Source organism: Equus quagga, chromosome 12 (genome assembly GCF_021613505.1).
Source record: "Equus quagga isolate Etosha38 chromosome 12, UCLA_HA_Equagga_1.0, whole genome shotgun sequence".
Lineage (NCBI taxonomy): Eukaryota > Metazoa > Chordata > Mammalia > Perissodactyla > Equidae > Equus > Equus quagga.
The window spans coordinates 17,073,452-17,099,612 of record NC_060278.1 but is presented as its reverse complement, the minus strand read 5'-3'; the positions used below and the strand labels follow the sequence as shown (position 1 = coordinate 17,099,612).

General features: G+C 41.0%; 1 protein-coding gene across 1 annotated transcript in view; it reads right to left on the bottom strand.

Moving 5' to 3' along the window:
• The window catches only part of CUBN (cubilin), a 256,083-nt gene that overhangs the window by 129,325 nt on the left and 100,597 nt on the right, over window positions 1-26,161 (bottom strand). Inside the window, exons 29-31 of the mRNA XM_046679623.1 lie at window positions 15,800-15,981; window positions 10,454-10,628; window positions 8,849-9,018 (exon numbers count right to left, since the gene is read on the bottom strand). Coding sequence (XP_046535579.1) covers window positions 8,849-9,018; window positions 10,454-10,628; window positions 15,800-15,981 — 527 coding nt within the window. The remainder of the gene's footprint in view (window positions 1-8,848; window positions 9,019-10,453; window positions 10,629-15,799; window positions 15,982-26,161) is intronic.

The following is a 26,161-nucleotide window of genomic DNA, read 5'->3' as shown; positions in this document are numbered from 1 at the left end:
CAGGAAATTATCCAAGCTGTTAAAGTCATAAATGTAAGTGAGGAAGGAAATGAAAATATTACTCATTTTAGCAGTTTTTCTCGGGGGTGGGGAGGGAGGAAGCATCAGTTTCCTCAGTCAGTGATATTTTCCAGCTCCGCTCCTCTGAAATGAAATCCCAAGTTAAATTCTCAGGCACACGTGTCATGTCAGGACATTGTCACTCCTATTCCTTTGTTCTACATTATTCCTCTCAGTCTTCAAATGTTACAGGAGGCTAGAAACTGTAATAATTTGCAGTTGTTGCAAGCAGTGACTCCAAGATTACTGGAAATATTGATATGAGAAGAAGTGCAAGAAGCTCATTTTTTTTTTTCACAAATAAACAAGCATTTAAGGAGATTCTGAGCTGAAATGTAAGCAAAACAAAACAAGCCTGTATGCAGAGATTGCAGAACTGTGGCTTCAAATGATTTTTGCTTTGCGGATATAAAGGATTGGCACAACTCGTGGTGGCTAACTTGGCCCTGGAATGCAAAATGGCTAAATAGGTTATTGAAAGCAAGCCACAAATTAAACATTTTAAGGAGATCGTCCTCAAGTATCAAACGGAAACTAAACTTTCTGTGGTGAGGAGCGAAGGAGAGAGGGAGAGAGAAAGGGAGGAAGGAAGGGAGAAACAGATTGATTTCCATCATAGATTTATTTGTAAAATGATAAATATTTAAAGACTTGTTTCCATTGTCTCTTTGAAGCACTGAGTTCTATTATTCCTGTGTCTACTTGCTCTGTTTTGGAAATGATCAATGTTTTAAAAGGAAACATATCATGGGTAGTCTCTTAAAAAAATAAAACAAGATATGGAGACTGCTTTCCGGATTTGCCCTGTTCCATCCTGTGCCTGGTGGTCAACGTGAGCAATAACAGACCCTGCCGCTTTGGGGTGGGAGTGGGGGAATCTGGTTTTCTTCAGTTTAAATCTGACACTTTGCTTTCTTTCTCCTAGATCAACACAAAACGCTTCAGAAAGAAAACAGTTACTCATCATACGCCCCTTTTTTGTACTGGACTCTGTTAGTTCTAGTGTAGATTTTCTCCAAATGAGAGGCTGGATCTGGACTGTGGTCTTCCTGCTTTTATCTTTTTCTTATTGATTCTCACAAGGCAGACATTCCATCGTGCTGAGCAAAGAGGATGCTGAAATCAGAGGTCAAGAGTCTCCAGGGGCCGGTGATGCTGCTGAACTGACTTCTCTCTTCCCATTCTCACACGGAGCTACAACCAGTATTTCTCAGAGATCAATAAGAGCTCACAGAGCTACATGAATTTTAGGTTTAGAAGAGAGATTCTAATTAAGCAATTAAACTGTCAGCCGGAGGTCACTTTAATACTCAGCCTTCGTGAAAGAAGAGATAATGGAGCCATTTTCATGCTGACCATACACAGTCATGCCCAGCCGGTGGGTCCCACTGCTGCCTTAGCAAGAAATCCTCACAATGTGTCATTCAGGGGAGCCTGAGGTTAATTACACTAGCCACTCAACAGGGACTCAGCAGAAAGTGCAAACATATTACCAAATTAGTTGAAATCTGAGCACAGGTTGAGTTCTCTGATTAGCTCACCATGACGCCATCGCCCCTTCAATAGAAGTCAAAAAATTCAGCTTCTCTCTTCTTACATTATAGCAGCATGAAATTCTAGAAAACACACTTCTGCGATGTTATCTAAGCTTTCATGTGGCTCAAAATAGTGAGATTATATATCAAGAATGGTGCCAGGGAGTGAACTCAGCACAACACATTCTCAAATGTGTCGTCTGCAATTTTCCCCTGAAGTACGGATCTTTACAGGAGTAGAGACTCCAAAACTTCATGTATTCATTTATTCAGCCATGCATCTACTGGTAATTCATGCATCAAACAGACTGATGCCTTGGGGATGCAGACTACTGCTGTAGCTTATATGAAAGGGGGTGGAGGCTGTGTATTACTGTTCCATTTTTAAATTTTCATTCGTCTCTTCCACTTGCTGAATTTTGCCTTTAGTTCCATGAAGCCAAGAGTGATAGCACGGGGTTAGTGGTGGGTTTACCCTGCCTCCAGGTGGGCCCACTGGGGACTCGGCCTACTACAAGAAGAGCTCTCTTCTGTGCAGCAAGCGGAGTGCGGAGACGACCTCCTGCCCAATGCCATGGACTTGCGCCCAGAGTGAAGGGAAGCTCAGTGCTGTAGGAGTCTCTTGTGACTTCCGGAATGAACCCACCGCTGACATGGCCTGACCCTTAGTGTCTGTTTCTTCAACTGCCACCTTGTTCTCCTCTTCCTATTCACAAACACAGCTCCTAACGGGATCCTCTTCCCTGGTTTCCCTCCTCCTGGTTGGGTTCCCCAGGCACTCGATTCTATAAACAAGAAAACTAAGCTCGCCAGGCCATGAAGAGAGTGAGAGATGGTGCCCAGCAGTGGCTGGCACATGGTTGACACCACAGATTGAATGGATGAAGGGAACCCAGACCACCTGACTTCAAAGCAAAGACACTTGCCACTTTGTATTTGAAATCCGAACACTTTTCCTTATACTGATAAATAAAGTCTGGGTTCATCTGAAAGAGAATTCAAAATGGTCCCAAAGTAACCCTGGTTTTATTTTCTCCTCCTGTTTTTTCAGTTCCCCTTTATGCTGTGATTCATTTCCCTGCATGTAGACTGTAATCTTTATATTTTACCAAAATACTTGTTCTTACTTCAGGCTTGCTTGCATTTTAACACTGGACCTGCTATTAATTTCTACCTGCTCTGGATCCCGACCCATCTGAACCTCAATTTTCTTATTTTTAAAATAAGGAAATGACAGTAAATTATCTTAAATCTCTCCTCTTTGAAACTTAACATTCTACGTATCTATGTGTTTATGGCTATTAACCATAATGACTGTTAAAACTAATATTGCCACCTCTGACAATCCAAATTGTTATAGGAATTCTAAAAAACATGATGGCTGGTCCCATCCAAGCATAACTGACCCTAGTATTGAATAGTACACTTGAGCTCTATGAAAAATCTCATGAACACAAACGTTATCTGGCAGCATCATTGGCAGCTGAATATTTTTCTCTTTGTTAATGACTGTCTAAGCAATAGAACCAAGAAATGGACTTGAATGTCTCCAGAATGAATGAATGGCTTTGTATGAGCTTAAACTGCAGAGATGTTATCTAAGATATTAGACTTTGGAGTACATTTCACATCCAATGTCCGTCTAGCTATAAAGGACAGATGGTTGGTCCCTCAATGCTCGCCTCCACAAACCCCTGGACAACTAACTAGAACCTGGAGCCAAGCTTCCTGCCTCGCCAGGGCACTGCCTGCCTGGTTCCAAACCTCACAGACATCCCATCTCCACAACTGTGTGCACCTGGCAAGCACACACAGTAGATCTCTACCCCAATTTAGCTGAACAGTCCTCTTTCACATTTCTTTATCTTTCTATAAAGGTGATTTATAAATGGTGCAAACAAAAATGCCTTGGCTTGTACATGATTTATGCAATTTTCAATATAAATAAATTTGCTAATTTGAGAGAAATATCTTATGGTCGGCCATGTGTTCCAATTTCTCATTCGGAAAATATGAAATTTATAGAACCAGTCTGTCTGTTCTTCAGGTCTCTCCTCTGATAATATGACTTCACCAATTATTCCATTTATCTCTTACATTCAGCTCCTCTTTTCATACCAGCACCTGGTCCTTTCAACATGCTTAAGATTTTCTATCATTAAAAAAAAATGACATGGGCCGGCCCGGGGGCTCAGGGGTTAAGTTTGCACCTTCCACTTCGGCGGCCTGGGGTTCACCAGTTAAGATCCCAGGTGCGGACATGGCACCACTTGGCAAGTCATGCTGTGGCAGGCGTCCCACATATAAAGTAGAGGAAGATGGGCACGGATGTGAGCTCAGGGGCAGTCTTCCTCAGCAAAAAGAGGAGGATTGGCGGCAGATGTAGCACAGGGCTAATCTTCCTCAAATAAAATAAAATAAAATAAAATAAAATAAAATAAAATAAAATAGCAACAGCTTCCCATTGACCTTGCCTGACCAATAGGTTATGACCTTTTATCCCCCTAAATCATTGACTTCCATAATTCTGGGGAAAAGCTAAGCTCCTGCACCTCCTAACCCATTATGATCTGGAGTCTTCTACTACTACCCACAGCAATCCTGCTCCTTACAGGCCATCAAAGATCAAATCCAGTGGCATCGTTTCAATCCTCATCCTAGCTGACCTCTGCGGATTTGACACCTTTGACCACCTACTCTTTAAAATTGGCTTCTCTCTTGGTTTTTACACTATCACTCTCTACTGGTTCTCCACCTGCCTCTCCGAGTACATTTCTCAGTCTCCTTTACCTCTCTTCCTCCATTTGCCCCTTCAATGGTGATGTTTCCCAGAGTTTACTTGGCCCTTTGCTCTTTACAAGATACTCCTATAAGTGACCACCCCCACTTCTGTGGCTTGAACACCACCAAATATATAGAAATCATTTTCCATTGTATATATCCAGCTCAAACTCCTTCTGCCCACTGAACTCATATGTTGAACTCTATAAGGGACATAGTGTAGACTTTTAAACTCAAAAGTTTCCAAATCAAACTCATTCTAGTCTGCCCCTTTACTCACTTACTTAATGGCTTCATCATTCACCCACTCTTCAAGTGAACAGTCTTTACTCCCCCATCTCTATCCCCGACCTCGCTCTCCGCATGTAATTAGCCTCTAAATTTTGGTGACTATATGACCATAAGAGTTCTTCAGTATGTCTCTTTCTCTCCACTCCCAAGGCCATGGCCCAAGGTTTTTCCACAGCTTCTTTCTCTGCCAACTCAGTCCTCACATGGCTGCTTGTTATGCTTGTAAAATAGTTTTGAGTCTACTAATCCTCGGATTTACAGAAAACTTTCACCAACCTCGTACTGTCTATAAGATAATTTAAAATTCTTCACTAGAGCATAAAAGAGCTAGTTTGTCCAACTTGGATGTCTCTGTGGACCCTTGGTCTCCACATACTCCCCAACATATAGCTACAGTCCAGGCACAACACTCCCCTTTCTTATTCCCAAATGTCCATGCATGTTCATACCTCTGTGCACAATTTCCCCCATTCTTTCCCCAAAGACTCCTCTCCTGCCTCATTACCACATTTCCATTAGTGAAATTCTGCCACTTAAATGTCATCTCCAGTGAGAAACCTTCCCTGGCTTCCAGACCCAAATGAATCACTCCTGTTTTCTCATGATTATTATTAGAGTAATTGAGTCCTAGGTACACTAAATGCTAGGTGCTGTGCTAGGAGAAAGGCTCATAAGTAGGTTCTTCTTTTCCTGATGACCGTGAGGCCCAGGATTACAGACAGGAAGTCCTGGCTCCTAAACCCATTGCCCCTCCTAGTATTCCATGCCACCTCCTCTTCCGGTGCTCGTCGAACCTGCCTATGAGGGCACTCACCATCAGCATCATTATGATTATGGCCAGCACAAATTAAGAACTTTCTACGTGACACACAGTTCAATTTCAGAATCTCAAATATCCCAACAATAATATCGACACGGTTACTCTTATTATCCCCATTTCATAGTTAAGGAAACTGAAGCTGAAAGATTCACTTTCTCCCAGGCAACAAAGCTAGAAAATGACAAAATCCAGGCTCAGTTCTATGCCCACCCCATCACAGAGCTAGACTTCTTAACCATGGCACCACGCTGACTCTTGCAGTTGGGGCAGTTTACTTCTTATGTCAATGTCTTGCTCAAGGGCTTAGTGGCATCTGCTTCTTGATGCCCCATCTGCCCACTGGCGGGAATACTCCACCCACTTCATACAGGATTTTCTGATGGACAACTTGTTGGGACTATTACATTTTATATTTTACCTTATCTCCCAGACTGGACTCCTCCCAGCACCTGGCTTTGGGTTTATTTTCCTGTCTCCATGCCTATGACCAGATGATATTTGAGATTTCACTTCCTCCTTTCTGTTGCCTCCTCCCAGTTTGTTAAGTCAAGCCCAGCTGCATGCTGAGATATGGCAGTGGTTAATAGTAAACCCTGTCTGTATATTTATATCTCATGGAGGTGGAAAACCCTACTCAAGACCACAGGAGGGAAAAAATGCAGCCATGCTGGGTTTGCCTTTGACCTAGGCTATGTTTTTTTCATACACCTTTGTATGTTGAATTCTATGGATTATGGACTTTACCAAAGGGAAGAAACTGTGCCTGGCAACATACAGACTGGGAGAGCGAGCAAATAGTGGAGACATGCCCACTGCAGGCAAAACCATGAGGTAGGCAATTTGTTTCTGGCCCATTCAAACTTTTCTTGAAGGCTCCTCTTCTGCTTCAATGCTTTATTTCACCTTCATTCTTAAAGACTATCTTAGAACAGTATAGAGTTTCTGACGGGCAGTTGTTTTCTTTCTTCAAACTAAACATACTATTCCACTGGCTTTTTTTTTTCCTTCCAGCTATCACTGTTGAAAAGTCAGCATTCAGTCTGACACTTCTTAAAAGGCAATCTGTTCTCCCCTTGACCCACTCCTCTGGCTGATAGTAATATTTTTCCTTTATCTTTATGTTTTTTAGATAAGTATGTCTTTCTATTTCTATTTATTTGGCTCTTTGGGTTCCTTGGGATTCTTGTTTTTGTAAATTGGTGTCTTTCATCAGTTTTGGAAAAGTCTTAGTCATTAGCTCCTCCAATATTGCTTCTGCTCCATTTGCCTCTTCCTTTTCCTTCTAGGATTGCAGTTAAACGTATGTTATACCTTTTATGTGTGTCCTCTACGTGTCTTAACCTCCCTTCTGTATTTTTCATCCTTCTGTTTATCCATGCTTTTTCCCCAGTAGATTCTTCTGACTTATCTTCCAGTTCACTATTTCTCTCTTCATCTCTGTCTAATCTGTCTAATATGCCAAAAAACTCCTTGACTGAGATCTTAATTTCAGCTATTGTATTTTTCCAATCCAATACAAAAAAAAGTATCTAAAATTTTTAGTTTGCTCTTTTTCATATTTGCGATGTCATTTTTTTTAGTTTGCAGGTCCTTGCTGAGAGTTTGACTTTTATCTCCACAAGCTTAATAATCATAGTTGCTTACCAATCTCGCATATTAGTGTGTTTATTTCCATTGTCTATTATTCATGTTGTATCTCATTTGTGATATATAAGTATCTTTGATAGTGTGCTGGCTATTGCATATGAAAAATTATTGTAGGAATGACATCTAGGATGTTCATATCCCCTTGGAGAAGATTTTAAATTGCTTTGGGTGGCTGTCCAATGCCTAGATGCATTAGCAATACAGAGTTCCCTCTCATTATTCCATGACTTAAGATTTTGGGGGCCACTCAGGTGACTTGAAGCTGGGGTACAGTCTCTGTGAAGGCTGTTTTACTTTCATTTTACCTAGGACATGGGATGGTTTCCCAGGACTTCCACTCTATTGAGGCCCTAGACCCAAACTTTGCTCCTCTTTGTCCTGAGAAGCTCTCAGAAGTGCTGTAACTCCTTCTGGATCAGCAAATGCCCAACAGGCAAAAGCAATCCCAAAGACGAGGTTCATATTTCTCTCAGTTATTAACTCAGAAATTTCATACTGCCTTGTGAGTGCTTTGCTGCATTTAGGAAGATGTTTTAAAATATCAGGCAAAATTTTTAAATTGTTTCTGTCAGGAGAGTCGGTCCAAGTTAACATCATGGAAAATGAATGTCCCATACCTTAAGTTTGTATAATGCTTTTTGCCAACTTAGACTCTGCAGACTCATTTAGAAAGTTAATACAAAGTCATAAATCAACTGATCTTTTAAGTAGCTTAATGATCTAACCTTGTAAAATAATACTTGAAATCATACCATTAGACTGGACTACTTTGAAAAATGTGAGAGAGCTTTTGGGCTTTTTTAAGTTAAATTTGGAAGCTAGCCAGTTGGAGTTTATGTAAGAAACTGCCAGGAAAGTAAAATAAAAAGATCCATTTGCCAAGAGAATCTGGTTTATATTTGAATGAACTGTTTCTAAATACAAATGAAAGATGGAAAACCTTTTGTTAAAAAACATAGGTAACCCAAAAAATTAAAATAAAAAGAAAGCCTCAAAATAAAAGCTCACTCACTTTTCCATTAAGCACAAAGCATTAGTTTCAGATGAGAATATATTAAAATTATTGGTAGTAATAGAAACTTTCTGTCATCTAACCAACTAATAGCCACATCCCTTCTCCTCCGCCCTCATCTCTCAAACTATTATGTCCTATCAGACACAATTTATTCAAGTAGCCGAGTGAGATACCCTGATCTCAAGAAGAGTAGAACCCTGTGAGAACCCTCAGAGGCTTAATAATAATTGATTTAAAGTAGTTATGATAAATCCTTTCCACTACACTTTCCAAATCGCTCTTGATATCTAATGGGAACTTCTGTGAAAATTTTGCTTTCTTGATTAAAAAAAAAAGGACAAAATGGAAACAATTAACACTATTCCTTCTCCCTTTCTCCAGATTTGAATTCAGACAGGATGTCCAGTGCTTCTGCAGCCATTTTTTAACCATGAGGTAATAAACACAAAATGAAAAGGCAACACAGTAAGAATGGTAGAGCAGGAATTTAGTTGCTAAAGAAACCCTGCAATTATCTACCTGCTGATTTGTATTTAGATAAAAAATAAATATCCTTATGTTTTAAGTTGCCAATAGTTAAGTTTCCCATGATTTGACATTGAAAACAGCCATAACTGATACATTCACTAAATATGTTGATGTGGCAGTGTTTTGACCCAGATTTGACTAGAGATAATGCTTGAAATTTATGTCACTTACCACAATACAAGAGTCCTGAGGTTCAAGGTCCAAGTCAGTGAAGTTCAAAAGAACACGGTGATTTCTTTCCACCCGAATGACCCAGGAACACTCCGTGTTACTTCTATAAGGACTGGGGTAATTTGGGGAATGAATCTCTCCACTGGGAGCCTGGAAAACCCCACCACAACCTGTAGGTGGGAAACCCAATTCAATAATGAGAGGAATCCCTGATGCATAAAACTTTACACCATGACCTGGTAGCACAGAACAATAGCTACTTGATGTCACTGCCAGCATTAGGTAGTCTATGCTAAACATTTTGAAGAGCTGAATATCCACCATTAATTCATTCATCCCAACAAAATGAAGAGGGATGACTAAGAAAATACGTCAAATACTTTAAATACTGATGCCAAAGTTATTTCAAAAATACTGAAAAATAAGTGCAAATTAAATCATGTTTTCATAAAGCCATGAAATGCCTCTTCATTATTCTCTAATAATACAGCCTTCTGTAAGAATAATATCTCCTTCTAAGAATTTTGATAATTCAGTAGTGTATGCTTTTGTAGATAATTTAGCATCTTCTTTTTAAAATTTAATATTCTGGACTGGTACAGTTATTTAGTTTTTTTATCCTATGATGTCATCAAATACCTTTCAATGTCTACCTCTACGACCCATCATTTCTTGGGTTTATGATGATATAAACCAATAATGGACAAATTTAGTATTATTTTCTAGTAATTTAGAATCAGTTTGGGGTAATTTAAATACTATGTATGTATAATTATATATTTAATTCTCATTAAATTCACGCATGGTTAACATTAGGAGAGATCTAATATACCTACCGTATTACCTTAGAGTTCTAGAAGTGGGGCCATCTCTGGGGTCACATCTCTGCTTTGGCATTTTCTAGCTATGTGACTTTGGACAAGTCACTAACTTCTCTAAGCTTCAATTTCCTCATTAGTGAGAAGAAGATATGAAATAAACCTCCCTCATAGGGTGGTTGTGAGGATTAAATGAGATAGTCCCTGTAGAATAGAAAAGTGCCTGCCACATAGTAAACTCAATAAACATGGCTATTACTAGTAGCTGTATAGGTTAATAGCTGGTAAACTTTTTGTGCATTAATTCTTTATTTAAAAAATCTGCAACAGGTAATTTATTTAGACTGCCTAAGATCCTGGGCAGACTGTCACTACCTGACACATGGTAACTCCTTGGAGTGCACAAATTTAACATCTACAGTTTTGGCATTTGCCAAGCATCCAGAATTCTATACTACGGCATGAAGTCATTTACCACTTTGCCGGTGCCCAAATTTGAGGCTGGCGAACAGGTGCAAGTCCCTTGGAGAACAAGTGTTTAACCAATCACCCTGCTTTCACCGTGGACTTGCACACTTGCGTGGACTCGTTTTCACATACAAGATGACTCTTCAGAAGTAAACTCTACCACATCTTTTTAGGGAACAGTCTAGGCCAAAGCAGTATTTGCCATTTGGGAAGTCACAGAGTTGTCAGGGTGTAGCCTTCACACCTGTCTCCAACCCTTCCATGAAACTTAACAAGGGTTCGGCTTCAGTATTCTGACATACCTCCTTGGTCCACTCACCTCCAGGGACTGCTAGCCAGGAGACGTTGAAGCCTCTCCCATTTACGGAGCTGTCAGTCTTAAATCGAATTGCTAGTTCATTTCCAGTGCTGGAGATCTGCATGGGATTCTCCAACGATCTTTGGGCACACAACTGGGCTATTCTGGGAGAGTGGAAATCAGGGCCTCCGTAGACCTAAGATGGGATGTAGAAAAAAGGACTTAACTCAAGAGACATATTTAAGCAATTACAGCCCTTCCCCGACTCCCTTCTGCCACTAGCTCTTGGCTTTTGTTATCATTAGAAGCTGAAATCTCAGCCTCCCTGGGTGGGGATGAACTGTAAACTTGAGCCGGATTTTCAGAGGCACTCCCTGTGCCCTAGGAACACACAAGTTCAACCACCAACGAAATGCCTTCTTATTCCATCAGCCAGAATTGTAGAATTGAACTGAAAAGATTAGTCTGGAATCTTCCCTCTCTCCCCTCTTTCTCTTTTTCAGTCTTCATAGGAGTCCCTGCTTTCTTTGTCAGAAGCATTGCAGATAACACAGTATCTAGTCTGATTTTCTGACTCTTCTAGGCACATAGGAACAGTCTTAGCATAAAGCCGTTCTGTTTGTGTAAGTCGAGTTCATTGAAGGCCATTGATCTCCTCATTACATTTTTAGGATTCTCCACTTTGCAATCTGAATATTTTATAAGATTAGGCATCTAATATAATATTTTTGCTTCTTTGGAGGGAGTGAAAATATAACCTCTATCAGTGTGTCCAGTGGTATCCTCAACAAGGGAATCCCTCAGATGCTCTCTGTGCCTACTCCCAGCACGCGCACTCCCAGGGACATGACCGAGAGCATCTCACTTCCGCTCGGAAATTGCCTGGACTCTGCGTCAGTATCTGGATGGCTCCCTCTAGATCCATCCCACTTGTCCTCAGGTCTCCTAGGCTCCTCCAGTTGGCAACTATCTGTCTGACTGGGATCCAATACCCAGTGACGCATTCCCCCAGTAAGTGTCCCCTTGGTCTCATATCCAGCATCTTGGAGGCAAGTCTAGCCCAGCCCAGGCTGGGGCTCCAGGATTCCTCACACCCAGGTTTCTCAACCGCTCCTGGGACCTGTTTATCCAGTATATGTGGTGGTGGTGGAGGGCAAGGGGAGGTGAGGAGTGAGGGGAAGATAAGAATCAAATAGAAGATACTGACCCTCCCACCTTCAGGTCTTGCCAAACCTGAATGTGTAGAAGAAAGACCATTGTTGGTGACAATGTACAGGTATGTTGGTATTTGGATCCTTCCCTGACCCCCACATGTATATGTACATAATTCCACACCCAGGGTCAGAACCAGAACTAGGAAAGCAGTGCTCTGAGAGATCTATGTGCAGGGCCCTCCCTCCTCTGCCATCCGTGTGGCTCTCCCACCTCCGTGGACTGCCCCCGCCCCCATTCCTCAGGCGCCCTGCAGCCCCTGCCCACCCTCGGGGCAGCTGTTGACTGACAGAGGAATCACTCCAGTGTTCTCTAGGGAGAGAGTGAGAACAAGAAGCCTGCTCTTGGGGAGCAGTACGTGATTTGAATCTATAATGACTTCTTTGTCTGATGAATTCCCCCCAGCCATGCGGGAGAGGCCAAAGTGAATGAAGCTGCTGTTCCGCAGAGTGCTGAGCACAAGGACCGTAATTGCAAAGGAATGAAGCAGTCTGGCTGCTTCACGCTTATTTTCATTAGGAGGAGCTATGTTTGCGGGGGCCCCCTAAGTCCCATCAATAGCCGGACTTTAGGAGGAGCCCTGTGTGGCCCTTTACACGTACACATATGCAAATGGAAGAAACAGGATCCTTCTGGCTTACAGAATCCTTTCTCCTTTCAAAGATTCCCTCTCACCCAAGGCGCAGTCCTCAGAGCTTGAAACCGACAGCATGTGCTCCTAATCATCCGCGCCCAATAAACAGCACATATTTGGAGAGAACACTGAGCACAAGGGTTTAGTTCTAACAAAGAAAACTTGCGCGTCGGCAAAATATTCTTTGTTTTCCCTGCTCGGGGTCCCCTTGAGATCTCAAACATAACCGGTACATGTTGGCTGGGCCTAGAAGCCTCCAGAAGAATAAACACTGTTGCTTTTGACCTTCTTCGCTTCCCCTCTTCCTGGGCTGGGCTCACAAAAGACCATCGCAGAGAGAACAGAGGGAGCTAACTACCCACACCAAGCAATTGTCTCGGTTTATTGCCCCCAGGAGTGGATTTCCTTTTCTGCTTTATACCGGTTCAGGCTCCTTTCTCAGAGACTCAGGTCTAATCAGCCAGAGAGTTTCTATGACCAACACAATAGAATGGTACTTTTGGCTTCCACAAACAAGACCAATAGTTACGGCATGACTCTTCAAAAGAGGAAAAAGATGGAAAGAATTTCAGGGTGTGGTTCATTCGACTACAGCGTATGACTAAACTTTGGGGGGGAGAAGAATTGGTCTGATGATCAGAGATTTAAAAAATGTGTTTTTAGCAAATGCTCAGGATATAGAACATTTCAAAGCCTATGGTTTTAATCTGTTTTGAACATTTCTTTCTGCTCTGTTAGCTCCATTTATTGTTACAATCAAGTCAGCATTCCAGGGTCATGAGTAACCACACACTGTTGCTTAACACAACTGGCCACTCTCCCGCCACTGATTTTTGAGGGAAAAAAATACTGGTTCCTGATTAAATTTGGTCCAACCCAGGTAAGCCCACTGGTGACAGTGAGGTCCTAGTGGGTTTTGCTCAGCAGAACAGGAAAGGATAATATGCAGGCTGAGAGTAGACAGGTCAAGAAAGTCAGCAATGTTTCTAGGCCATTTATCCAAAATTTTGAAAACTTGCTAATATGTCATCAGCGTCTATGGCATGAGGGATGGAAAAAATCATTTTATCGATATTAGCCCAAGTTTATCACAGCACATTCCATCTGACTTGAGCATTTGCGGAGATGTCAGACAAAGTTTTCAAACAAAAGGGGGGGTCACTCATTTCTGCCTTAACCAAAAAACTTTCCCAAAATATTTAAGGGGCTCAACATACTCCTGCAAATCCTGATTTTGAAGGAACAGGGGAAGCCCCCTCGTCCTAATAAAAACAAGCCACAAGCAGCGTGCAGCCTCTTCTCGCAGCCCATCCTGGGCAGTCTCAGGACCCTGCTTGCCTGCTGCTGCCGGAGGCTCTGCATTGTCCCTCTGCTGCTTGCAGGGAACAGCCCCAATCTTTGCCTTCTCATGTAACGGGTGTGACAAAACCCAAAGCACAATGAACCCATTTACGTTTTGCCAAGTGGGCAACAATCACATGTGCTCTGGAATATGAAAATGAAGGGTTAGGAACATTTCACATTACTGTGGAAAAGTCTGCTGCCAGCCCTTTGTAAGCGTCAGGGGGTTTTATGCAACTGAGAAATATCCTTGCTAGCAAGAGAGACTACTGGAACATTCCACACGTGAGTACTATTCTACTGTGTACTGTGAGTGTGAATTTCAGGAGCCAGCTCGTTCTCTCCTCCTGAAAAGCCCGTCCTCTTCTGAGGTGGAGTCCTGACTCAGCAACGGTGCTTACATGACGATGAGGGGATGGGTTTGAACCCCAGGGCTCACCAGCCCTGTCTCTAGTTTCACTTATCACAGCATTAGCCTCTTTCAGAGAGACGTGAGCTGCTAAATGCAATTCCTAGTGACTCTGCATCCACTCAGTGAGGGCCTGATTTGAGAACCCCACTTCTTTTCAGGGAAAGAACTTGTTTTGTAATGTAATAAAGTTTTAAAGTGTTAAAATTTCCTATAAAGTATATGCCACTCATTTCAATGTCTTGCACACTGCCCACCTCTGTCTTTTTACACTGGCTTACATGAAGAATTAAGTGTGGAGGAATTCAGCTCTTAGCTCTTCCACCACCGTCCTTGTGATCATGAAAAAAACCACCAATCTTTTTTTTTCTTTTTTTAGCTCAGGAAGATTCACCCTGAGCTAACATCTGTCACCAATGTTCCTCTATTTTGTATGTGGGTCACTGCCACAGCATGACTGCTGACAAGTGGTGTAAGTCTGGGCCTGGGAACCGAACCTCGGCTGCCAAAGTGGAACATGCCAAACTTAACCACGAGGCCACTGGGTCAGCCTCTCCACCAATCTTTTGAGCCTTGGTTTTGACAATGTAAAAAGGAAACAAAATTCCCCTCTAACTTCACAGGGTTATTTGCATTCAAATGGAAAAATGGATGTAAAAAATTAACAAATTTGCAAACCCCCACAAATGTGCATTATTATGGGGTGTCGATCATAGATTGGTGCTTTCATTCATTTGGATGCTTTCATTCATTCCACACATATATATCAAGCATTAGCTATTTGCCAAGCACTCTGTGGCACTAGGAGTTTAGCAGGAAAAAAAAATGAAATAAAAGCAGACAATACCCAGTCTTCCTGGAGTTTAAGTTCTACTAAATGTAGAACCCTGGTCATGATGTGCTATGGCGGTCCCTGCAGCTGAGGTGACAGGAGCTTTGTGTGTACTTGGAAGCAATATAAATATACATAAATATATATATATATTTCCAAATGACCAGATTCCTGCAATAAAAAGCTGATTACGATAGATTTTCAAAGGCCCTCTGAATTATCTGAGACAAACCCTTTGCAGTAGTTTTGGAAAAGTTCTTGTGTTCCAACGCCAGGAGCTCTCGAAGTGACCTTTTTAAAAAGCTTTCTGCAGCAGATGCGTTTTGCGCCCTGCACCTGTGGCCCCCCTGGGATGACAGCTGCAGCTGCAGGGGGCAATTCCTCTGCTCACTGCCATGCCCCACCCCGAGCACCCGCCTCTTCTCTGCACTCTGCCTCCCGCTGCCTTTCCTGAGGGAGATTTCTCAGATGGGAAGTGCGGGGCATTGACAATCCCAAGTACAATCCTCCATCGATGGGGACGGGAGTTGGGGGACCCACGCCTCAGCTTCCTGTCCTTGGAGGGATGATTCTGAGGAGCAGTCCACATGGGACCTCAGGGGGTCCCAGCAGGGTTAAGCCCAGGCTGCCCACAGGGGCTCCCTTCATCGGCTCTTCCTCCCTCACCCTCCCTCACTCCCGCTCCTGGCATCACCTGCTAGTTAAACCACCTGCCACCCGGTCTGGTCCCTCAGGCACTGCTTTAGGGAAACCTAAACTGAGATATTGATCCCATTTGTCTGTAAATGTTATTCACTATTTTGATGGCTGATACTCATCAAAATGGCCAAGAATAGGACACTGCCGGGCGGCTGGAAAGAATTTAGAGATTCCTGCAGACTGATTTCCAGATCTACCCCCAAATTTTGGAACGTGCTGAAAAGCAATCTAAATTCCTACCTCCAGGACGTCAAAGAGGCAGTTTGCATGGTACTCCACGTCGAAGTCGTGGATGGTGAGCTGAATGCTGCTCCCCGGGGCTGCGTGGATGTACCAGATGCATTCCTTGCTGGGGGGATAGGTGTTGGGGTACCCAGGGCTGCTGAAGGAGCCTGTGGCCCCAGAGAACTCCCCACCACAACCTGTGGAAACAGCAGGGCTCAGTCAGCACAAAGTGGGCATCGCCCCCAGGAAAACTTCTAAAACCCAGATAACCAAAAGACAGCTGAAAATGCACAATGCCTGACTTAGGAGAAAAATCATAAAGTTATAATTAAGCAGTTATAAAACAATGAGGAAAGATAATGGCTACAACTTAATAAATTTACTCTTTTTATAAAAAACTGATTACATCATTTGGCACAATAATTCTCAGTCCTTATTCTTATCACAATGAACCTTTGGTAATAGTTTCAAAACTTCCTTCTAATTTTTAGATTTTCTTCATTATTTAGGTAAGAATTTTATGGTAGGAAATAGAGTACTTAACCCCTACAGTTTACAGACTCACAGAATCTGTAGGAATTCAGAGAGAGATTTCAGAAGGGAGAGGGGGAGAAAACCTCACAGAAGTAAAATTTGAGGACAGTTAAATTTTAAAGACAAAGTTATAAAAAGTTAAAGATAAAACAGCCAAAATAGCAATTTTTGGTGATTAAAACGACATTGTAGGGGCCGGCCTCTGCACAGTGGTTAAGTTTGGCACGCTCCCCTTCAGCAGCCTGGATTCATGAGTTCGGATCCCGGGAGCAGACCTACACCATTCGTCAAGCCATGTTGTGGCAGCAACCCACAAGTGAAACAGAGGAAGATTGGCACAGATGTCAGCTCACGGCTAATCTTCCTCAAGCAAAAAAAAAAAAGAGGAAGATTGACAATGCATGTTAGCTCAGAGTGAATCTTCCACACCAAAAAGAAAACAAAATCACAAAAAAAATAAAACATTGTTTGCTCTGTTAACATATCTGGGCCTCCTTTCCCATTATTTCAGAATATTCTTTCTTGGTTGGCAAACTCTTCTGAGTCCCTTCTCTCATCCTACATCAAGGGTTTCATGTTTAAGAAGGATAGTGCCTCCTTACTCCGTTAGGAACATTTGTGCCTTTTCACATGAACGAAATTAAACTGCTGTAACTTAAAAACCAAGACCTGAAAGCTGAGGTCAGTCTACTCCCCACCCTACCCAAATTCATCCTGTACAGTGAGCTAGAAAAAAGTTTTTGAAAAGTTCAAAAGAAATATTCTCCATACAGAATCTCCACTTAGCCAAAAAGAGCTGAGAAGAAGAATAAGAAGACTCTTGCTTGGGTAAAGAAATGTGATTCGAGCTCAACACGCCGCCAGGTCTTGAGTTGCCAGGTTCCTGCTTCCATCTGAAAACCTCTGTGTTTTCTGACTTTCAATTTGTTGCACGGGGCAGTACCTTTGCTCCGGCCTATAAAGTTCCTACTTTTACTTCTGATTAAAACCTTCCAAAAAAGCTGTTTAACATTCGACGTGCTGACATTGTTTATAGACTGTGGTGAATGTTAAAAAAACATAAGTGCCATGAAAGATTAGAAAATATTTTTCCTACTACAACAACATATGGAAAATTTTCCTGAAGCCAAAATCAGCACAGATTGTGCATATCCTGAGCACCACCGCTTAACCCAGGGGCACCAGTCACAGTATATTCCATCAAGTGATGCTCCCAGGGGTTCGACAACACAGTGGCCCGTTTATATTATCTGAAGATGTAGCACCTTTTGCTAAATCCGTTACAGGTAAGCAAAGCCATTCTGTTCTCTGATTTTGTTTTCAACCTCCATTTTCAACTCCCGTGGTTCTTGGTATCAGTTGTATAAAATAAATGACCTAAAGAAAAAAATCTTTGGAGGGAAATAACTGTGCCCACATAATACAAAAGAGAACAAGGATAAGGAAGCTTGGATATCTCATCTCTGCATTTTTATTCAGCTTCAGTTCATCAGACAATCTAATTTGACTTTTTTTTCGCTGTCGTTGATTCAACCAAAAATCTGTATAACATTTTTGAGTTGTCTTTTCCAATTGTTTGAGGTTGCCTTGTAAATTCCCTTGCAAGTAACAGGATACTAATACCCTTAAACTCGTCACTGTAAGCTGGAAGGATAATTTCAGATTCTTGGCATTCAGTGATGCTTTGAAAAATTGCAATACTTATTTTATTTACCCACTTACAGCTCTGGAGACTCACAGTGTACTTTTCCCTCAGGTTTAAAACAAACATAAACAAAGTTTATAAAAAAACAAAGCAAAATTTTATTTTTAAGTATGTCATGTTGTCTTCTCATCAATAGTACTTATGTGTGTGTTTTCTAAAGATAAATTCAAGTATTATTAAAAGTAATACCCAGTTGGGGAAAAATAGTGTGTGCTTGTGAGAAGGAGAGAAAGAAACTGTGGGAGCTTGAAAGCTCTTTGAAGCTTTCTTTTTCCTTCATGCTCTCACTGTCTCTGAGGTTTAACATATCGAAAGGTAACAACTTTGATTTGAAAGTTCATATCAAATGCAAAACAGAATAAATTAATTTAGTGGTATTTTATGGTAAAAACTACAAAGTACTGGAAAATAAAGTTAATGCTGATAATCATGGTAGAAATTTAACTCTGTCTTTGTATTTCTAAATTTTGGAAGAGATAAAAATACTTTCCAATTCCCATTCATTCATTCATTCAATAAGTATTTATTGAGCATATGCCATAGTCCAAGCAGTGCTGTAGAAGCCAGGTATATTCGAAGCCTCTTGAAAAAAGTCCACTTCTAGACATAAAAAGTGCTGCAATCATATGCCCTCCTGGATGTCAGTAAGCTCTTTTTTGCTTTTCCATCAGTTTTCAAAGAGAAATTTCAATAAGTTTTGATTTGAAAAATGCAATCAGTGAATTCTATTTTATCCTTTACATGTTAAATGGCTGTAAGTTACAAATAAGAATAAACAAATCGTCATGCTGAGTTGCTAAAAGATATTTTTAAATTTGTTAGTTTCGGTAGTCTGATGTTAGCATAATTCTCTTTTGGTACTAATTTCCAGTCCACAGATGAGAGATTTTGATCAGCATTTAGCCAGTTATGGCTCACTCTCTTGAGTATCATCACTTTTTCCTAGACTGTGGGACTCTGACAAATGTGTGCTTGGTATCAGGCAAAAGAAAATATGTCAAAACATATATTTTAAAAACTGAAAAATCAACTGATGTCTGTTTTTTCTATGCTCTATTTTAGTGACAAGTGAAATGTATTCACAAAAAGATTAAGAAAATTCCTATTAACCAAAAAAATTAAATATGTAATAAATTTATTTGATACTTTATTTCATAAATCTAAGCTATCATTAGGCCGACAGCTAAACATTAGATATGAATTTAGAATTGTATAATTATGGACAAAAATGAAAAGTCATAAATTCACATCGAGTCAAACTTATTAAATTATAGATGAAAGCAAACAACAATTATAATTCATAATTACTAGTAGAGTTTTTGAAAGAATGCATAATGAGTCTTTCAAATTGTATTTATGCATCATTTTCCACTTCATTAACTGTGGAAAAGGGAGTCAGTTACAATATAGGAAATGTGACTCAGAACCTTTATTAACACATAGTATCCCACTGTTAGTCAAAAGAAATACCATGACAGTCCAAAAATCCTACTGTGTGCAATTCTAATGGAGAAAAAATGCGTTCTGAATGCTGAAATGAATCCCAAAGCTAAATGATTCGATTCTGCCCCGTCAACAATCTCCTGCTCCTATTGGGGAGCAAAGCTGTTCATTTTATTTGATTTACTATTTCTGCACCTCCTGTGGTAGAGACAAGGTTTGTTTCTGTCTTATTTTTAATAAAGATTGTGGAATTCAAAACTTATTGGTAAGCTGCTTTACCGAGTAGTGTTATCAGTGCTGCTGATGTTTAACACTAAAAGCTTTCTACATAAACAACTATGCTAATTCTACTTTCCTATTAACTTTCAATTTAATTTGGGCCACGAAGGGGAAAAAGTAATCTGTTCACTGCACTATTTCCCTTTGTGTGGGGTTTAGGATGTGACAATCTCTTGTTAAAATACAATTTTTCCTAAATGAGTCACAGAAGATAATCCATTTCTAAATCCATCCACCCATTTTAGAGATAGAAGCAACAAGTCATCTGGAAAATCTCAGGTGTCTACATGTCATTTAGAGTAGAAATAATGGTTCGGACACATCTGCAAATATTGAAACTGCTGAGAAAACACACAGTTCAACAGGCTATGCAATAATTTTTAAAAATCCTGTCATTGTCAGTCATGTCTGTGACTTTGGGTGGGTGACCAGGTGGTCCAGGAAGGGGTAGGAAAGAGAGATGGAGGATAGGCAAGGCTAGAGATGAAAGAAGTTGTATCAACCAACAGCTGTCAGGAAATAACACAGGAGATGATGTTTAGACTCCCAATGGCATCTTTATCATCATGTTACCTGTCTGGTTGAATGAATAATAAAATGTAAAAGAAATAGAGAAGTTTTCTATAACTGGGCTTCAGTAACCTAAGACAGAGGACAGTGATTCAGGAAAGCATTTCAGGGATTTACACAAAGAAAATGATTAAATGATGAAAATACTAACCAAGGAGTAGATAATGGAGTGATGAATAAAGAGTTTTGAGAGATACATGTATAGAAGAAATAGAGTTAGAGATAGTGGATCTTTGCACCCAACTGGTAAGAGATGATTTTCATGGAGGAGACAACAGGACTTCCAAAGGTGCATAATTTGCACGTTAGGTCGCAAAACTTTTGGAAATATAATAACATATCAAGTGAAGCACAGGCCGTGACATAAGACAAAACGGGTCCCCATCCTGGCTGTGTTAGTCCTTGGATAACTAATTTAACCTCTCTAGTCTTCTATTTCTTCATCTGTAACAGTACATGGATTAGTACTCAACCCCATAGGGCTGTTATATGGAGCAAATGAAATAACCAAAGTAAGGTTTTTAGCTAAGCGTCTTGCCTATGATAATCACTCTATACATGCTGTGTACTGTAATTTCACAAGAATTTATCCAGGTATGGGATAAGATTAGAGAAAGACTTCGAGCTAGAAGAGGCATTACTGTACCCGCTAAAGAGCCATCATAAATACATGATGAGAAGTAAGAAATCAACTGTTCATTAAGCTACAGTAAAGATAGTCCACAGCTGTATGGTAGCTCACAATTTTTCAAAGTGCTTTTAATAAGTACTCTATCTGATTCTAAATTCATAACCAGCCTGTGAGGTAGGCAAGAATGATCATATCAGGCCCAATTTAGAGAAGAGCAAAGTGAGGCTCAAGAAGGCTGCTGCACTTGCAGCTCACATAGTGAATGGCAGCTCTGGGGCCCACCCCCTCCCCTACCACCCCTTAAACCCCCCTCCCCCAGCCCCAGTTCTGTGTTCTCTCTGCTATGCCTTGTTGGGCACTTCAGCCCTAAGGCAGTGGGATGGCAGTGTTGGACACTGCCCTCATTAGTGTTCTGTCCATCTACGGAGGAAAAAAATCACCATAGAAACCTAAAAAATAAGCAAATAAAGCAAAAATCTTTTTCATTTAATTTAAGGCAAATCTGACAAAATCTAATATATTAACATCATTAGACATCAGCTGAACTGGAATAAAATAATGACCTGAAGAGAATCGTGTTTTTCAGCTTTAATTAGTTAATCTTTATGAAACTTTAGTACTGGTGACTGATCATCTGTTTGGTTCTATTTTCCCCCAAACTCCCAGTCATCAGCTGAAAGGAAGCCCTGACCTTATCAGCAGGAAACATGTTGATCTGCTGAACTCATAACAAGGAAGAGTTAAAAGCTCCTGCTAAACCTGCTTACTTGTGAAGACCATTTAAATCTTTTTCATAAAAGGACTTTGCTAACACTGGTCTTTTATTTTTTTTCGTCTAAAACAAGCAATGAGTTACAAAATTCAAGAACAAAAACATTAAGCATAATATATGTCTGTTCTATCTTCAAGATTTGGGGTCGTTGTTTTTCAACCAAAGGACTTTGATAAAAAGCAAACCAGCAATGAAACAGCTAAATGGAATCAGAGGCACAAAGTTTAAAAGGATGTTCTGTATTTCCCTACAATTGCTCAAATGAAGCCATCTCTTCGCACTTGGTGTTTTCCTGAAACTGTGTTCCATAAACCAATGGCACCAGGGCTGCCAGCTTGGAATTGACATGGCTGAAGCCCGCTGAAGCTGGAAGAAAGGCAGCAGAGAACAGACCTAAAGAGGACATCTTCACATCCTTGTCCTCTAATTTCTGAGGGAAAAATCTGAGAAATCCATGGTCAATGTGGAAAAGAAGTTGAAAAGCCATAGTCTAGTAAAAGAACAAATTTGAGCACAATAAACGATGATGCTCACATACTTCATTCAAATGACTGATTTATACTTTAATAGTTTTTCTTTAACTGAAAAATATAAACTTTCTCTTCTGCAATACCTTGAGAGGTGCCTCACTGGTTAGCCCAATTTCCCTCGACATGCAAAAGGGCGGCAAGTGGAGGGAGTGGGGTCACAAGGAGAAGTCACCAATAAGGACTGTTTTTATGGGGCAGCTATGATGTGAAATGGTAACTAAGAGCTCAGAAGATGGGGAAAGTCCAACCCAAGGCAAGGTTGACCTATTTCCTAGTGTACACAGGCCTCACTTCTGATACATCTGTGAGATATGTAAATAATGCAATTCAAGCGATTTTGACCAGAAACTTTCAGCTTGGGGGAAGGAGGTGGAGGTGGAGAGAAATATGAGCTCCTCAAAATGGCCAAAGCTGTGCAAAGGTGACTGTGGCACGCATAAGAACCACAAAAAAATCAGCAGTTCCTCGTTTGATTTTACCGGTTAATTCCCCAACAGTCTAAAAGTGTATGCCACTCTCCTGGGATACAGGAGAAAGGCAAATGATAGGTATCTGTCCCACGAGATCAAAGATGAAAATCAGATCACTAGTCCTCTCTAAAGAAAGGCAGAGAGTGGAGCCCCCAGAATTCATCTGCTCTTAAGGATTTGCAGATTAATTTTCAGGGGGATTTTGTGGGTTAGCACTTACTCCGTGAGGACAAAGACACAAACTGAAGCAATTACAAGAGGAAAGCAGAGAAAAAATCATATAATATAAAGACCAAATAATGTTAAATCCTCCTGAGGAAAAGGAAGAAAGAAGACAAGAAGAAGAAAGAAGACAAAGCATGGTGAACTGTAGGACAGGAGAAAGTGGTCAAAAGCTGCCGGACCTCCTGGATGGGGTTGAATAGTGTCCCCTAGAATTCATGTCCACCAGGAATCTGTGAATGTGACCTTATCTGGAAATAGGGTCTCTGTGGATGTTATCAAACTAAGATGAAGTCATACTGGAGTGCAGTGGGGCTGAAATCCAACAGAACTGGTTTCCTTACAAGAAGAGGGACACAGACACACAGAAGGAAGAAGCCATGGGAAGATGGAGGCAGAGATCAGAGTTATGCATCTACAAGTCAAGGAAAGCCAAGGATTGCCAGCAACCAATAGAAGCTAGAAGAGATAAGGAAGGATTCTTCCCTAGAGACTTTGGAGGAACGGCCCTGCTGACACTTGATTTTGGACTTCCAGCCTTGAGAACTGTGAAAGAGTAAATCTGTGTTGTTGTAAGCCACCTAGTGTGTGTTACAGCAGCCCTAGGAAGTGAATAGATTCCCTTTCTTTTCCCAATAAATGAGATGGCACAACATGGTAGCAACTGTGAGTGTAACATCTAAAGGAGTACAGGTTTTGGGGGGGTTTTTTCAGGAGGAAGATTGGCCCTGACTGAGCTAACATCTGCTGCCAATCTTCTTTTTGCTTGAGGAAGATTGCCCTTGAACTCACGTCTGTGCCAATCTTCCTTTTGTATGTGGAACACCACCACAGCATGGCTTGATGAGCAGTGTATAAGTCCACACCCAGGATCGAAACCCATCAATGCCAGGCCGCTGAAAAGGAGCACGTGAACTTAACCACTACACCACCAGGCTGGCCCCTGAAGGAGTGTGGGTTTGAAAGCTCTCCTTATTCCCTCTTGTGTTAATTCCATCCTATTTTTCACACTGAAGTTTAGATGATGGTTGGTAAAGGATAAGGTTAGAAGATACAGGAAGTCTTTTTTTAGTCTGTTTGAGCTGCTATAACAAAATACCACAGACTGGGTGGCTTCTAAACAACAGAAATTTATTTCTCGAAGTCCTGGAGGCTGGTAGTCTGAGATCAGGGTGCCAGCATGGTCAGGTGAGGGCCCTCGTCTGGGTCACAAACTTCTCATGATATCCTCACATGGCAGAAGAGGGCAAAGGATCTCTCTGGGGTCTCTTTTATAAGAAGACCAATCTCATCATGAGGGCTGTGCCCCCAGGACCTGCTCACCTCCCAGTGCTCCACCTCCTAATAACGTCACCTGACAGGTTAGGTTTCCACACGTGAATTTTGAGAGGACACAAATGTGCAGACTCAGCACAGTCTGTTGAGAAAACTAGAGACAAATGTAGGGCTAATTATCATATTAGGAGGAAACAAGCAAACTCAAGAATAAGGATAAGGATTTTTAGCATTGAGGAGTCCGTAACGGTTTAGAAAGTTTCATCATCCATAAAGACTTCATCCCAGCCCTAGACTTCATGATAATCATTTTGTCTAAGTGATTTCCATAAGCAATGGATATGGAACAGAATTATCTGTTTTTAATGGTAGGGACCAAAAAAAGGGGGGGGGGTGGAGAAAAAGGCCACAACGTGAAGCTAATGACTAGAAAATAGGTACAAATAGGAGCTAAAAAATCAACGTTGTCCATAATTATAAAATGACTTTTAAATTACTATATGTCATAAGAATATTCAAAATTAAGATTTTCATAGCCATCTGACTCCCTGAGACGTCCCGAATCTGAAGATTGAAATGCTTCACTTTAGGATACCATTAGAGAGAAATGAATTCAATGTAGCCATATTTTAGGTCTTTTCACATAATATAAATTTTGATTTCCTGTATATGAAAGGATAAAGATCTTTCATTTTGACTCAGAGAAGTATAGCAGACCTCATCATCTTTTCTATTTGACTAACTAGATCATTCTTCTTCTAATCTACTTATTCCAATCAAATTAAAAACTGGTTTCGCAGTAGAAATTCTTGCTTATAATTCATGAGAAATCAATCAATCAATCTCTCTCCCTTAGACATTTTTGAAATTATTGAAGATTTCTGAACAAATATATAAAAATAGTATAAAAATGTCTTCCAAGGAGAGGAAATGGGACCAAGACAACTGGACTAACTTTTCTGAAATAAGTAGTCACACCTAAGGCTACCAAGAACTACTTTATGAAACACTCTAAACAGGCAAAGAGAGGAAATGTGTTCACTTAATGCAATTTCCAAGGTCAACACTCATACTTCTATTTAAAAGTACTCATTCTAATCCAGCTTTCTTTCAATTTAATTATTTTGGTATACAGCACACTTGCAGGAAAAGCTCATCAGCCTCCCCCTCAGGGTTCCACATCACTAGCCACCTCCATCCTCAATTCCTTCTCTCATCTTTCCCCAACCCCCAACCTTGCTCCACATCAACAAAGGGACAAATGTGGGCAGCACGACGCCGATGGTTCTGGTATCCTCTGACCCTCCCAGCCCTGACAAGCCAAAACCACAAGATTGTTTTCTGTGATGGAGATACCAGGGGTGCAGATCCCTCACAGGGCAAATGCTGCAGGCAACCAGCCAGCCAGGGTCCTTAACTTAGTGGGGGCAGACTCTCTCTGGCTGGGCTCCTAAATTAACCAAATCTTCCAGTGCTCCATTCTATCCTCCGTGGTTTACCTCCAGCCAAACCAATCTATTTTAGGGGCAGCTATCCTTTCTCTCTTCACTTTAATATAAAACGCATCTTGCAAGCTGGATTGTCTAACTAAACAGATTGGACGATGTCTGTGGTCTGCCCCCGCTTGGGAGCATGTGATTCCATCAGTTATGTGTAGCAACGCCAAAAGAAGAGCACTTTATAAAAGTAATAAAGCAGACATTGTGTTGAAGGATAAACAAGCATTAGCTATTTTGAACTAGCTGTTTGCAAAGTAAGACACTTCACCTCCGTTATTGCTACTTGAACGTGAAGAAAGAATGGATTGTGTAATTCAGTGGGGAGCCCATGGACCCGGGACATTATTTATTTGGGAAAGATTGCATACATTGATTTAAAAACATTTATTATCCTCAGTGGGAATTTAGTTACAAAATTACCTACTCTAAGCTCTGACCTTGTTTGCA